The 15,901-nt window shown below is 34.1% G+C and overlaps 1 protein-coding gene and 1 pseudogene across 1 annotated transcript in view; both read right to left on the bottom strand.

Annotated features, from left to right (window-relative positions):
* Window positions 1-1,719: 1,719 nt before the first annotated feature.
* Window positions 1,720-15,901, bottom strand: part of ITFG1 (integrin alpha FG-GAP repeat containing 1) — a 289,345-nt gene continuing 275,163 nt past the window's right edge. The window contains exons 15-18 of the mRNA XM_032854567.1: window positions 8,889-9,013; window positions 8,165-8,247; window positions 4,679-4,796; window positions 1,720-2,137 (exon numbers count right to left, since the gene is read on the bottom strand). Of these exons, the coding sequence (XP_032710458.1) occupies window positions 2,078-2,137; window positions 4,679-4,796; window positions 8,165-8,247; window positions 8,889-9,013 (386 nt within the window). The 3' untranslated portion in view covers window positions 1,720-2,077. The remainder of the gene's footprint in view (window positions 2,138-4,678; window positions 4,797-8,164; window positions 8,248-8,888; window positions 9,014-15,901) is intronic.
* LOC116865995 lies at window positions 14,570-14,685 on the bottom strand (annotated as a pseudogene).

The raw sequence follows: 15,901 nt of genomic DNA, 5'->3' as shown, positions 1-15,901 counted from the left end.
GTGAGCCACCCAGCCGCCCCTTAGCTGCAGATTCTTAAAGAAAATGCCTTTTACAGTTAGTGAAATTCTAGTCATAGTTTGTCTAGATTTTTTTTTTTTTAAAATCAGGAATGGATGTTACATTTTTTAAGTTTTCTTTCTGTGTCTATTGAGAAGATAAAAGGTGGTTTTTCTGATTTATTAATATGGTGAGTAATACTGCTTTTCCCCCTTCAAATAGTGAAATTAGTTTTGCATTCTGGATGAAACCCACTTGGTCATTACATATTATCTGTTTTTATATTTCTGGATACAATTTGCTAATGTTTTGTTGAGGATTTTTACAGCTATGTTATGAGGAATATTGGTTTGTAGTTTTCCTGTAATGTACTGGGTATTAGTATTAGGAATTATTAACCTTATTAAAGGAGTTGTGAAGTATTCATTTTTCTTCTTTTTCTTTTTTTCTAACATTTTATTGGCTTATAATATACTCCTCATAGATCCTGACTCCAAGTGAGTTTTAGAACTCATGCTGTATTATTTGAGAGATACTCAGCCTAACAGTCTTTAGGTTAGTGTGTGCCTGGCAGTGTTGCTGTTGATAACTGTTTCGTAAAGTAAGGGAGTACTGTAGTCAGGGGATTCCTATCTTGCGTGAACTCACAAGGAGGCAATGGGTGAGTCACTTTACCTTTGTCTCATGGTGCAGATAAGTGATTTAGACTTTATACTTAAAAAATATTTACAAACTCACCAAAATACTTTGTTTCAATACACAGTATTTATTAAGGAGACATATTAACATGCTCAGATACACAAAGTAAACCACTTATACACATGCCATTCTCAATGAACTGTAAAGAAAAAAAATAACACGAAGAACAAAATTAGGTAAGTTTTTGTGTTTTATAGCCATCACATGTCCATTGCATATTAGAAAATTAACATTGATAATAAACTTTTCCCAGTCTTAGATTTAAGTCTTAAAGTAGCTTTTTGGTGAGGTGAAGTTCACAAAAATTTGCACTGAAGTCTGAATGTAAATTAGAGACTCTATGCTTTTGAGCATAAAAATGTGGTTAAGATTTGCATTCTTAGATGCTATCTATAGCAGTTTCCTTTCAAGAAATCAAATGTTCTTCATTATCACATGATAACGATCAGTGTTGAAATGAAAAATTTTAGTGCATATTCTTGGAGGGTACTATAATTTTTAGTTAATATAAGCAAGTAATAAATTGTCATATAAGATGCCAACCACTAAGAATTTAGGTTTCCCAAAGAATATGATTTCCTCATGCTTGAAAATTACATTCTATTGAGTCTATATATTTTGATAATTAGTTTTAGAAGTTTGTAAAAAAAAAAAAACTAATAATAGTAATCATGACAAGTGCCACTTATTGAGCAGTTAACTAACTCTGTGCTAGGCACCAAGCTAAGCACTCCACATCCATCATCCCATCTGATGTTTACAAACCCAAGCTGAGTAGTATTACTAGCCCCATTTGTAATCAAGAAAACTTAGGCTCACAGAGGTTGACAACCAAATTCAAACAGCTTGGAAGTGGTTGAACCAGGAATTTAAGGCAAGCCCGCTGGACTGCAATTCCAAAGCCAGAGAATCTAAGCTCTAGCCCGTGTGTCGTCACCTGCTATGACTAAGGTGAAATAACGTTATCTGTGTAACATTCACAAAGGCGTAATTTGTACTGTTAGAATAAGAAGCAAGACCAATTCAAGTGGAACACAAAAATCCCTGCTCATTTATTTTTATTTATACATGTCTTTTCCCATCATCATTATTCTAGTAATATTATAAATACAGAAACACCTGAGTACATGCAACACATTCCACAAAGTAACAAAAATGTACAGCACATTTAAATAACCCAAATTATTGTATACAAAGTGCTTTAAAAAAAGACCTTGTGACACATTCAGACCATATTTATTTGAATACTTTTCAATAATTACCAAAGGATACATCATTTATAAATAATACTCAAAATCTCTTATTTTCTTCTATTAGCCAAATTTAGTGTTTCAATTAATCAAGTGAATAACCGTTCCATTATGTAATATTAAAGACAAGTCACATAGCATCAAAATGAAACCGATGCGCTTCTTGTCGTTTTTCTCTATCATCTGCTTTCTGAAAAAGAATTTTAGATTAGTTTATAAATAACAGGAAAATGTCAAGAAAACACTCATTTCTGAAATATAAAGTAATTAAAAAAACAAATCTCTAAGCAAATAGTAGATAAAAGATGTGATTTTATTACATAATAATCATGAAATTTTAGTTTACAGTAGCTATTTTATAATTAATAACCCACTAATTAATTTTAAAAACAAATAAGAAATATTCCTTAAATACTTAGTTTGTTATCATTTATTATTTATTTGAAAGTAGTAGTAAATATTAGATTCTACAAGGATGGAACTATATTTTTCCCATTATAAGCACTAATATTAATAAATGAATCTAGGTAAGGTACATTAGTTATTTTGGCCTTAATCTATTGATTTAGTATATATTCACTGACCCTCAACTCCCAGCAAAGTACTGGGCTTTGTATTTTGAGGGATTAAAAAAATCCTCAGTTTTGTATCGTGTTCTCAAAAAACTTAAAGAAAAAACCAAAACATATTGAATAACTGTATTTCAGGGAAAAAAGTGAAAACTGTCACTAATATTCTTGGAGAGACATTACTTCTAGGTTGGAGTGAGGAAAGAGAAAGCTTTGAAAAGATGGTGTTTATGGAAATGGAGCGGGAGAGGCACTCCTTCCAAGCGGGGGTAGAACAGGTGCAATCATGGAAGTTGGGCAGGAGGAGAGAATATGTGAAAAGCAGCTGGTAAGAAGCAAGGTTGGGAAGGTATATGGTGGAGTCACATGGAAGTTCTATGAAGGCTAGGCTAAGGAGTTGACACATTTTAGGCAGGGATTTTTGAGCAGAGGAGTGACATGACTAAGGCTAAATCTGATGATGAGTTAGATGGCAGCAATGTGATCAATGGAGCAAAAAGAGAGAGAATGGATTCAGGGAGGTAGGGCAGGACTGGACAGGACAAGGAGCTGAACCTAAAGCCCTGGGAGTAGAAATGCAGAAATGGAGTCAGCTGCATGGATCGTCATGGAAGCAGAATCAGAGGGAAACTGATCAAATTTTATAGGTAAGTAGGAAAGCAGAGAGACAAAGCTTTAAAATATTTGTTTTAAGGTGCTTGTAAGTGATCTAGGTAGAGATGTCATGGAGACAGCTGGAAATGGGCTAAGAGAACTTTAGGGACAGATGAGTGTTAGGGATATTTGAGGTAATACCTTGAAACTGTGGTTTTGGATAAAACTGGCAGGAAAAGTGTAGAAAGAAGACAGCTTAGGGCAGACACACTGTGGTTAGGAAATGGTAGAAAGGAGCACCCAGCTAGGTGAAAGAGAAGTGGTCAAAGAGGTAGGAGACGAACCATAGTATCACAGGAGAGTATACATGGTTGAACCCGTATCTGTATTTAAACTTCAATTTTTAGCCACTGCATCATTATTATTTTAAGTCCACAATGTTTACACTATAATCAGATGATCTGAGAAATTAATAAAATTAATTTACTTTCCCTTATAGGTCTAGAGCTATGTAGTACTTCAGACTATGTTCTGACACTTCTGGACAAAAGTATGTAGCATCATCCTTTATTTTATGTCTTAAGTTGCAATCTTAAAATTAACTGACTTTATAAGTTTCTGTTGTCATTTTTGATGTATAAAGGAGTAATTTTTTAGGAAGAGACAAACCTATGGACATTTATCACAATTAAGATCTCTTTTTCCTAAGTTAAAACAGCTAAAATTCACAGTAAATTTAGTTACCAAAAAATTATTATGATGGACATGACAATCCAAAGACAATCCAAAAGAAAACACTTTTATGGGACGAAGAAGCCCTTTTTTGGGAACACTGCTGGAAACTGCTAGTTATATGCTTTAATATATATTCATATTAATTCATGTACTTAATTCATATTCACATTTTCACAGAAATTAGTTTTTTCAATTTATATCTAAACTGCTGGTAAATTTATGTGATAGCCTCTTTTTTCCTCCTCATAAACACTGTATAAAAAAATCTACACTTGGACTATTGTTTTTAATTATTATTTAGGGTTGATACTAAAGAAAAAAATGTTTAGTACAAAGCATACTTTATAGATGGAAAAGATGTTTATTACTTTAGTTGTTACCTTCCACCCAAACCTTGAGAAAATCATTTAACCTTTCTGTGCTCTAATTCTTTATATAGCCATAGATGTTATTCCTGGAAAAAACGTGTTCATGGCTTTATCAGTAGATAATAAACACAGGCTTATTAAAAAAAATTATCATTTTTCAGGCCTTCATGAAATTATTTCTAAGTTTTTCAATACACCCGGTAATTTCTGGGTGATCATTTTATTACTATTATACAGCATTGACGTTTTAAATTAATTTCTTGTGATTTGTATGAATTGCTGAGAGACATTAATAACTTAAAGAGATGAAAGAAATTATAATCAATAAGAGGACATTATGGATAGAATGTGGAAAATCACAAAATCTTAGTCATTTGAAGAAAGTTTAAAATACAGTGTTTTTAAAGAGCAATATATTACTAATATAAATTAACAACAGTTAATCTTTCATTTAAATGAACAAACCTTTTCCTGCCAATGTAAAATGCCAATTATTGCCAAGATGAAAACACAGACACCGATGAGAGCTATAGCAGTAAGTAGAACAATGTTACTTGGTGTAAGATACAGTTTGGCACTCCAGCTGCAGATAAAAAAGAATCATTAAAATTACACATTTTAACTGAAAAATAATAAAATTCTACTAAGACTGAAAAGCAAATAGCTATTAATTAATGAATCAGTTGATTCATCCATTAATTCATTTTCCCATCTATCCATTCACTATAAATAAACAACAGCAATTAAATTTAGATAGGGCTAAGAATATTGATGATCCTGCAGAGTTCAGATTTTACTCAAGAGAACTGGATAGAATTTTTGATGAGATGCTTCATTATTTTTCTTTGATCCCATGAGAATTATTTTTAAGTAAACTTATTAAGGACACTTAGGACAATCTTAGACATTGTTTTTACATCTTAATTTACCTGCTGAATTTGAAACCTTGACTCTAAGGCTACACAGTTACATGATTTTGATAAGATCTATCATCTTGTTTTTTGACCCCTGTTTACACAGGTACTATGACAACTAAAACAGCCATATATCTCAGTGGGTGTAGTGAGATGGCTTGTGTAAAAACACTTGTATCATTTCTGTGTCATGTTGGAGGGTTTACATTACTACAATGATGTTGAGACTTCTTACAAAATCACTTTTAGGGGCACCTGGGTGGCTCAATGGGTTAAGCCCCTGCCTTTGGCTCAGATCCTGATCTCAGGATCCTGGGATCAAGCCCCACATCAGGCTCTCTGCTCAGCAGGGAGCCTGTCCCCCACCCCCCACTCCAGCCTGCCTCTCTGCCTACTTGTGATCTCTGTCTGTCAAATAAATTAAAATCTTAAAAAAAAAAAAAAATCACTTTTAGTACCTCAGTGTTAATGGCAATAGACAGACTTTAGTATAAATAGAACTAGCTCTTTCTTTTAAAATAGTCCATATAATACAGCACTTGGATACCTTGAAAAGCTTAAAATTGGGGTCTAATATCATCAACACTGTAGGTGGTTATATACAAAGAATTCTGTTCTCTCTGAAAATAGGTAATAGATATATTTTCATTTTAAGGTCACCTACTATTATTGCATTATTGTCAATTTCTCCCATTAGGTCTGTTAATGGGTGCTTTATATATTAAGGTGCTCCTGTGTTGGGTGCATAAATATTTACAATTGTTATATCCTCTTGTTGGATGGACTCCTGTATTATTATGTAATGCCCTTCTTTGTCTTTTATCATAGTCTTTGTTTTAAATTCTATTTTAGTCTGATGTAAGTACAATTACCCAGCTTCTTTTGGTTTCCATTTGCACTTTCAGTCTCTGCTTGTCTTTACATCACAAGAGGTGAGTCTCTTGTAGGCAGAATATAGATGGGTGTTGTTTTTTAATCCATTCAGCCTATTTTCATTTTAAAAGTTTAATAAAAGTAAGATCATACTGATGAATAGCAAGTAGCGATTGACTTATTTTGGGATAATTAAAATTTATTGATCCGTAGGTTAGCCTCTAGTCAATAAATCTCAAAATATACCTCAAACTAAAATCAATTCAGTTTTTATTATGTACATAAATTTGAAAAGAACATTTCTTCAGAAAGAGCAAGAGAAACATGAAAAATGTTGAGATTATAAAAGAAAACTATAATAGAATTTTCTAGAAATTCAAAAGTAAAAAAACTAGGGAAACAAACACTGTTAGTTGAGGTTAACTATTCTCAGTACCTTACCTCATACTTAAAAAAAAAAAAAAGTTCTTTCATGAGATTTTTTGGTAGTTCTCCTTCAATAGACTTTAAAAAACCATGAAAATAGGAATCTTGGTAAGAAAAAAATTGGATGAAAGGCCAGTCCTTAATTTTTTACTCAGAAGCAGTCATTCTTATCAATTTCTTACATATCCGCCTAGAGACGTTTTATATGTATATAGAGATATATGCACATGTATCTTTTTCAAATCACAAATGGTTTCTTACTATACATACTCTAAAATGCATTTTCCTTTTATTGTCTTTTGTTTAACACTCTATTTTAAGAGATTGTTCTATGTCATGATATTACAACATCCAGAAGTGCCATAATTTATACATTTTCCTACTCATGATACAGATTTTCTAGTTTTGTTATAAATTTCATGTATAGAAAAATAACAAACACATAATAGTCATTAAAAAAAATCTGAACTCAGACTATTATTGTTTCTAGTGATATTGTCTTTTTAAAAAAATATTTTATTTTTAAATAATCTCTATACCCCACATGGGACCGGAACCCACAACCCCAAAATCAAGAGTCATGTGCTCCATTGACTGAGCCACCCAGGTGCCCCTCTACTGATGTTATCTTATTTCAAGCAAATGTTGTAATAAATTGTTTTCTTAAGTAGTTTGGTTCTAAAGCCCTTAAATCCACCATAAGAGACATCCTGTGGTATGCTGGTAAACTGGCTCTCTGGGGTGGGGAAAAAGACCTAATTGGCAGTTGCCAATTTTCATGTTGTAAATACTCCCATCATAGCTGATTTTAGTGTATAAAATTTTAGATGTATATAATCAGCTCATGAGCTGGCATGAACTGGTTCTAGCAAATCATTGTATTCAATTCCATCTAAAAATTTAGTAAGTAACAATACAGCCTCCATTTTGAGAAGAAATATAACAAAGCAGGACCTCACTGGTTACATATTCATAGATACATTACACCCTTTCTCTTTGGTTATTTTTTCATATTGATATTAGACTAGCCTTAAGAACAATTTATAGTCTTCCCAGTGAAATTTGAGTGTTAGTCAATACCTTTATCACCTACTTTTTAAAAATAGTGGAATCACTCTAGTAATTAAAGAAAACTGAACAAAGATAAGGAGTTAGACTTAAACGCTATTCATATAAAAGGAATATATTTTGCTAATAAGGAAAAAAAAAGTTTTCACTTTTCAGTGAAAACTTACTCGGTGCTGGGCACTGTCTTAAGTGTATTTCATCTACATCCTTTTAAGGTACCTATCTATCTATCTCCCACTTTACAGGTGCAGAGACTGACCCTCAGCAGTAGATCTTAGTTTCTAGCCAAGGTCTGTTTGACTCTAAAACTTATGCCTAACCACTATGGGACATATACACTTCCCAAGCATTTATTTGAAAGATCAATGCTTATTAAAAAATTCAGCATTCTGAAATTTTAGAATTTATAGCTAGTAAACTAAAGATCAGTTCATTGAAGCAGAATATGTATAAATCCCTAATTAGTTAATTTGCTGTTTTTCTAGTAAGGTTTAATTTGTTCTTCATAAAAAAAATCAGGGACCTTTTATGTGGGAATGTTTAGTCATTTAAAGTGATGGGACTCATGGGAACACAGCAGGAGCAGAGAGAGTTTTAAAAACATGTAACTGTACCAATGATTCTCAGTTGACAGTATTTTTACCAAGATCAGTTCAAGCAAGGACATTACCTTCGAGGAACATTGTGAGGATATGGAATGACAATTAGCTGGGAATTTGGAATGATTGCAGTCCACTCTTGTTTTCGTATAGACTGGAAAAAGAATTTAAGAACAATTAACATCTAGTATACTTTAAAAACAGAATTATTATTCTAAATAAATAAGAAAAAAGCTTAAGTGCTCCTTAATTAATTGAAATCCTAGGTATGGATTAAGCTAAATTTATATATATATTAAGCCCCAAACAGGGCTCCTGGGCCCTGCTGGCAAAATTTTTTTTGATCTTTTCAGGGAAGGATTATATTTGTCTCATAGATTCATTAATTTAGTAAATATTTATTGAAAGTGTAGCAGGCACTGTTCACAGTGCTAATGTACAAGTGCTACTTGAAGCTAAAATTCAAGTGGAGGTGAGGTATGACAAGAAATACAATAAAATGTATTTTATGTTAGATAGTGAAGATGAAGAGAAAAAGCAGGAAAGAGGGACTGGAGGTCAGGAGGTTTATGAAACGTGGTGGAAAACTGTATCTTTAAATTATGCTGTGTTCTATGTACGATAAGCTTAGATAGGTCACTATTTATTTCTCTTTTTCTATATTCTCCTTAAAGAGATTAAAAAAGATTTAATTATTTGGATTCAAATTCAACTGAATTCAAATAGTTGAATTTAGATATGTGAATAGTATTTATTAAGACAGATTAATTGTAAACACAATAAATTTTTACTCACCTTCTCTCCAGATGGACGGGGAATGCCAACATACAGATGATCAAGAAAATTTGCACTTCGACCTAAACCAAGTACATTGTATGGTAGTTGGAGGGCTAAATGTGCAGATTGGCTGAGTTGTCCAGCTAAATTTATTAAAAAAAAAAAAAAAAAAAAAGGATCTTTGTAAACATTGCTCTCATCAAATGTTAAATGATAAAATGTTAAAATGTTAACAATTTAGGTGCCAAAACTTAATTCTTTAAGGATAAAAATGTGAAATGGAATGTCTGGTTCATTACCATTAATGGTTCACTTTTCAAAGAAAGCAGCTTTTTGAGATATAATTCACACACCATAAACATCACCCATTTAAAATGTATAAGTGGTGGTTTTGAGTATTAAAAAAGTTGTTGAACCATAACCACAAATTGTGAATATTTTCATCACCCAACAAAGAAACCCCATTCCCATTAGCAGTTAATCCTATTTCTAACCCTTACTCTTTCAGCTATGGGTAACCACTAATCTACTTTCTCTAGATTTGCCTCTTCTGGAGATCCATATGGATATAGTCATACATGTGTGATCTTTTTATGAATAATGCTGCTGTGTGCACACTAGTGTCCGTGTCAACTTATGTTTTCCAAAATATTTGCACATTCTCTATTCCCACCAATTATATGAAAGTTCCAAGTTTTCCACATCCTTGCTAACACTTTATCTGTCTTTTTGATCACAGTCATTCCAGTGGTTGTGAAGTGATACCACATTGTGGCTTTTTTTGCATTTTCCTAATGACTAATGACGTTGAGTTGCTATTGGCTGTATATATGTGCAGCTACCTCTTTATTTCTGTGAAGGGTGGTAAGTAGTATCCTCTCTCACTTTGGATTTTAGTAATTTGAGTCTTTTAGTCTAGTTAAAGGTCAGTTGAGGTGCCCCTCAACTTTTCTGTACTTTCTTTGTACTTAAAGTGTCTCTTGTAGATGGCACATAATTGTTTCATATATGATTATCCATTCTAAGGATCTCTGCCTTTTGAAAGGAGTGTTTGTTCCAATTACATTTAATGTAATTACTGATAAGGTAGGAGTTATATCTCCCATTTACTACTGATTCTGTACAGGTATTAGGTCATTTTTTTTAAAAGATTTTATTTATTTATTTGATAGACAGAAATCACAAGTAGGCAGAGAGGCAGGCAGAGAGAGAGGGGGAAGCAGGCTCCCCACTAAGCAGAGAGCACGATGTGGGTCTCGATCCCAGGACCCTGAGATCACGACCTGAGCCGAAGGCAGAGGCTTTAACCCACTGAGCCACCCAGGTGCCCTGTCTTAGGTCTTTTTAATTCTATTCCTCTATTGTTGCTTTGTTAAATGTTTTCTAGTGTACCGTTTTAATTCCCCAGTTATTTTTTTTTCTATTTTTTTGAATTATTATCTTCATGGTTGCCATGGGGATTATAGTTAGCATATTAACTAAAATACAAAACTTAATTCCTAGTGCAAATAACAACTTTGCTCCAATATAGCTATTGGTGTCCCCCTTCCTTTGTGCTCTAACTATACAAATCATATTTTTATACATTGTCTACCCATCAACACAGGTTCATAATGATCACTTTATATAGTTGTCTTTTAAATCATATAGGAAATGAGGCACTACCATATTTTATGTTTATCTATAATCTTGCTAGTGTTTTTTACTTAATTGTGTGGATTTGAACTACTGTCCGGTTGTCCTTGCAGTTCAGCATTTCTTCTAGGGTTGGTCTACTAGAGATGAACTGTTTTGTTTATTTAGGAATGTCTAAATTTCTTCATTTTTGAAGGATAGGTTTACCACATATAGAATTCCTGACTGACAGATTCCGCCTCCTCTTTTAGCACTTTGAATATGTCACCCCCCCTCTGGCTTTTATGGTTTTTTGGTGAGAAGTCAGCTATTAAACTTATTGAGGCTCTGTTGGATGTGGAAAGTAGCATCTCACTTGCTGCTATCAATAGTCTCTTTGTTTTTTTTTTTAATTTTTTTTTTGACAGTTTGACTATGTGTGGATCTCCTTAAATTATTCTCCCTGAAATTGGCTGTGCTTCTTAGATGAGCAGATAAATATTTTTCATCAAATTTGGGTGGCTTCAGTCATTATTGCTTCAGATATTTTTATTATTGCTTCAGATATTTATTTTGCCTCCTTTTCTCTTTTCCTTCTAAGAATCCCCTATACATATGTTGGTGGAGGGTCTACAGGCAGAAGGAGAGGGAAAAAGAGAATCTCAAGAACACTCCCTGCTGGGTACAGAGCCCAATGCAGGGCTCAATCTTACAACCCTGAGATCATGACCTGAGCCGACACCAAGAGTCAGACACTCAATCAACTGAGCCACCCAGGCACCCCTCTGAAGTTTTTTCCTGAAACCCAGGCTGTATACTCTGTATGCGGAGATTTGGTCTGTATTCAAGTGTGCTTATTCTTTTGTCAACTCAAATCTGTTATTAAGCCTTCTACTGAATTTTTCACTTCAGTTACGATTTTTCCACCTCCAGAATTTCCATTTGATTTTTAAAAATATTTATTTATTTGACAGAGAGAGAGAGATCACAAGTAGGCAGGCAGAGAGAGAGTGGGGGAAGCAGGCTCCCCGCTAAGCAGAGAGCCTGATGCAGAGCTCGATCCCAGGACACTGAGGTCACAACCCGAGCCGAAGGCAGAGACTTAACACACTGAACCACCCAGGTGCCCTTCTATTTGATTTTTGAAAATGATCTTTATCTCCTTATTTCCATTTTCTATTTAGTGAGACATAGTTATCATACTTGCCCCTAATTCTTCAATCTTGGTTTCTTTTAGTTCTTTGAACATATTTATAATAGCTGATTTATAGTTTTTGTTAACGAAGTCCAATATCTTTGGGCACATTTTCTGTTGTTTTTATTTATTTATTTTTTTAAATTTGTTTGTGGCATACTTTTCTGTTTCTTTGCATATCTTATAATTTGTGTTGAAAGTGGACTTCTTATAACAACTATAGTATCAGCCATCTCCCTTTAAGGATTTGTTGGTTTTCCTTGTTGTTATTGGTGTTCATTTGTTTAGTGACTTTCCTGGATGAATTCTATAGGTTTTGCATTCCCTGCCACAAAGTTCTTTTCTTTTCTTATTTTTGTCTTCACTCTGACTTCCTAGGGGGCATATTTGCATCAGTATAACCAATGGCTGGTACACAAGATTTCCTTAGAAATGTTGTCTGTATGTCTTTTACATTTTGTCTGGAGGATTTGTGTGAGGAAGCATGTCCTCAAACTTCAAGGAGTTTATAGAATAGCTTTAGCTTTCATTTCTTGCTTGAGCAGGGCCTCAAGGTAGTATATGCAAGCTAAATATCTGAATGAAGTAGTTTCCTTTCTGGACATGTTGACAGCAGTCTAGATCCCCATGAATATACTGGACTTTAGGAAAGTTGCCTATGGTTACCTAGTCACTGAGGACTTCCTTTTATAGTTGGCCAGGCTCTTGTTTCACTACACCTGAAATTTTAGGCTTAGGTGGCTTAGATTTTGCCAGCAGATGATTGTTGTTTTTTGTAATGCCCTGGGGGATAGTTTTCTTTTCTTTCTTTTTTTTTTTTTTAATTTTATGTTTTACTGCTGGGCTGAACTCCAAGTCAAATAAAATAGCCCTAACATCCTAAGAATGGGGATTTTCCAGGGAGTTGCTAGTTTAGATAAAATACTGTGTTTTGGGGATGGGAATTTTAATTCAGTCAGTCCTGTTTACTGACTGTGAACTACTGGCTTTTCATGGCAGCTGCATTGCCGTACCACTCAGTAGAGAAGGGAGCTTGGGTGGGAATAGCCCCAGATTAAAGTGTGACAGACCCTGTAGTTTTATTGAGGATTAGTAGTTCCTCTTGGACAGACAACATACTCCATTCTGTGGCTTTGATTAGTTTCTAGAGTTCTGAAATGGTTGATATTAGCTGTGTGGTCAGTAACTTTTTTTCCTTTTTGGGGAGAATAGGGTCATGTATTCCTCACACTGGCATTCCAAACGTCAGTCTCTCCCTATGTGCGTATATATTTGCTAGGTATTTCCTACATAATTAAACTGAACATTTAAAGGATAAGACTAATTAATACCTAAATATTTTAATATTCAGTGAGACTCTGCTAACATCACTACACATTACCCAGAAATATGAAATCATTTGAAAGTATACATGATTTTTTAAATATAGTTCTTATGTTAGAAATGGATATGTATAATGTAAAGAAACATTGAATTTAGGGAAAGGCATTTAAAAAAAGTTAAATAATGTATATAAAATTGTAAAGCAATAAATCACAAATTAGTAGAATTGAATGATAATGATTAAACTCGAGTATCTTGTCCTGCACAATAAATAATACATATTAACTATATGTTATCATAAAATTTACTATTACATAGTCGAAGTAAAAATCAAATATATATTGATTTCATTACACTATCAGCAGACTGGCTTAAGAGACAAAACTAGACATATAAATTATTTTCCTATAATTACCTGACTATAAAGAATCAAAATAAGAACATTCATTATTAATACTCCATTAAGAAGACCATATAACATAAATTTGAAACTAAAAAGTATCTTTAATAAGAAAACTGAAAAACTATTAAAAGAATAATGAAAATAAAAGTATTCAAAATCTCAAAATGAAGAGATAATTATTATATTTTAACATACTTTTTTTCCCAAGATTTTATTTATTTATTTGATAGAGAGACAGTGAGAGAGGGAACAAAGCAGGGGGAGTGGGAGAGGGAGAAGCAGGCTCCCCACAGAGCAGGGAGCCCCATGTGGGACTCAATCCCAGGACCCTGGGATCATGACCTGAGCCGAAGGCAGACACTTAACAATTGAGCCACCCAGGTGCCCCATTTTAGCAATCTTTTACTCATGTAATTTTTTTCCCTAGGCATGTGTATGCACAAACACATTAGCATAGTTTAGTTTCACTGCTTTTCACTCAGTATTGTTTTATGAGTATTTTCTCATATTATTAGAATTCTTTAAAAATGGATAAGCAGGGACACCTGGGTGGCTCAGCGGGTTAAAGCCTCTGCCTTCAGCTCAGGTCATGATCCCAGGGCCCTGGGATCAAGCCCCACATTGGGCTCTCTGCTCAGCAGGCAGCCTGCTTCCTCCTCTCTGCCTGCTTCTCTGACTACTTGTGATCTCTGTCAAATAAATAAATAAAAAAAATCTTTTAAAAAAAAGTAAATAAAAATGGGTAAGCAGAGAGAAAGATTATTCCAACACTGAAATCCCACTGAGAAAAGCAAACTAAAAGTTAAAAGACACTTATTATTATATATGTCTTTAAAAATTATTTTTCTAGGGACACCTGGGTGGCTCAGTGGGTTAAGCCGCTGCCTTCGGCTCGGGTCATGATCTCAGGATCCTGGGATCGAGTCCCGCATCGGGCTCTCTGCTCAGTGGGGAGCCTGCTTCCCTCTCTCTCTCTCTCTCTCTCTGCCTGCCTCTGTCTACTGTGATCTCTCTCTGTCAAATAAATAAAATAAAATCTTTAAAAAAAAAATTATTTTTCTAAAATCTAGACATTACCAAAAACAATTTTCTTGCCTACATTAATCCTCTTGTATCATCATTGAAAAAAATCTATTGTGGGAGATGATGGAGATGATGGAGATGATGGATTTCTCCTTATTTTTCACTATTATCAAACTGATATCACTATTATCAAACTATTATCAAACTGGTAAGGGCAGATACTAAACTTGATCTTAGCCAAAAGGCCAAGAAGTGATTAATCTTTCACCATTATAAATAATGTTTTAGTGAACATCCCTGCACATCAATATTTGTCTGCATCAGGATTAGTTTTTTGCATTCCTAGATATGGAGTACTGGGTCATAAAGTAGGACATTCATTGGATAAAATAATAGTCTCGCCCAAACCATAAGAGGCTCTTTTTTTTTTTTTTTTTTTTAAATTTATTTATTTGACAGAGAAAGATCACAAGTTGGCAGAGAGACAGGCAGAGAGAGAGGAGGAAGCAGGCTCTCCGCTGAGCAGAGAGCCCGATGTGGGACTCGATCCCAGGACCCTGAGATCATGACCTGAGCCGAAGGCAGTGGCTTAACCCACTGAGCCACCCAGGCGCCCCACCATAAGAGGCTCTTAATCACAGTAAACAAACAGGGTTGCAGTTTGAGGAGGGCTGGGAGAAAGGATAACTGGATGATGGGCATTAATTTAAGGAGGGCAGTGATGTAATGAGCACTGAGTATTATATAAGACTGATGAATCACTGACCTCTACCTCTGAAACCAGTAATATATCACATGTTAATTAATTGAATTTAAATAAAAAGAAAACAAAAGAGAATAGTCTCTTCAACAAATTATGCTAAGACACCTGCAGAATGATATAGAAAAGAAAACTTGATTTTTTAAAAAGAGGTGTACTATACATTTCTTCTACTTTTCAATGAAAGCACCTATTACATTCTATTTCTTTATTGTTTTTAGGGGTGAAATTCGCATAATGTACAATTATCCATTATTTAAAGTATAAAAATTAGGTGGCCTTTAGTGTATTCAGAATGTTGTGCAACCCCCAGCATTCTCTTGTTTCCAAACACTTCATCACCCCATAAATACACCATACGCATTAAGCAATAACTCCCGATTCCCTGGTCACCTCTAATCTGCTCTCAGTTTCATCTTTTACTCCTTAATCTCTCTTCCTTCTGCTCTATGATATGGGTTCTTCACTGTTCCTTGACAATTGCACAGATGCTTATACCTTCCAGCCTTGACACTGGTTTTCTCCTTTGCCAAGAATATTCTTCAAAAGATAACTATATGTCCAACTCTCTTACCGCCTTCAAATCTTTGTTCAAATAGTACTTTCTCAGAGAGGCCTGCTATGAACACTCTACGGAAAATTGATGACTATCCTTTTACCTGGCTTTATCCTCCCCTGCCCCACAGTTCTTATCACTTCCTGATAATTAAATA

This window comes from Lontra canadensis, unplaced genomic scaffold, assembly GCF_010015895.1.
Source record: "Lontra canadensis isolate GAN:19392208 unplaced genomic scaffold, GSC_riverotter_1.0 scaffold8, whole genome shotgun sequence".
Lineage (NCBI taxonomy): Eukaryota > Metazoa > Chordata > Mammalia > Carnivora > Mustelidae > Lontra > Lontra canadensis.
Note: the sequence above shows the minus strand (reverse complement) of the source record. Positions and strands in the feature narration are given on the sequence as shown.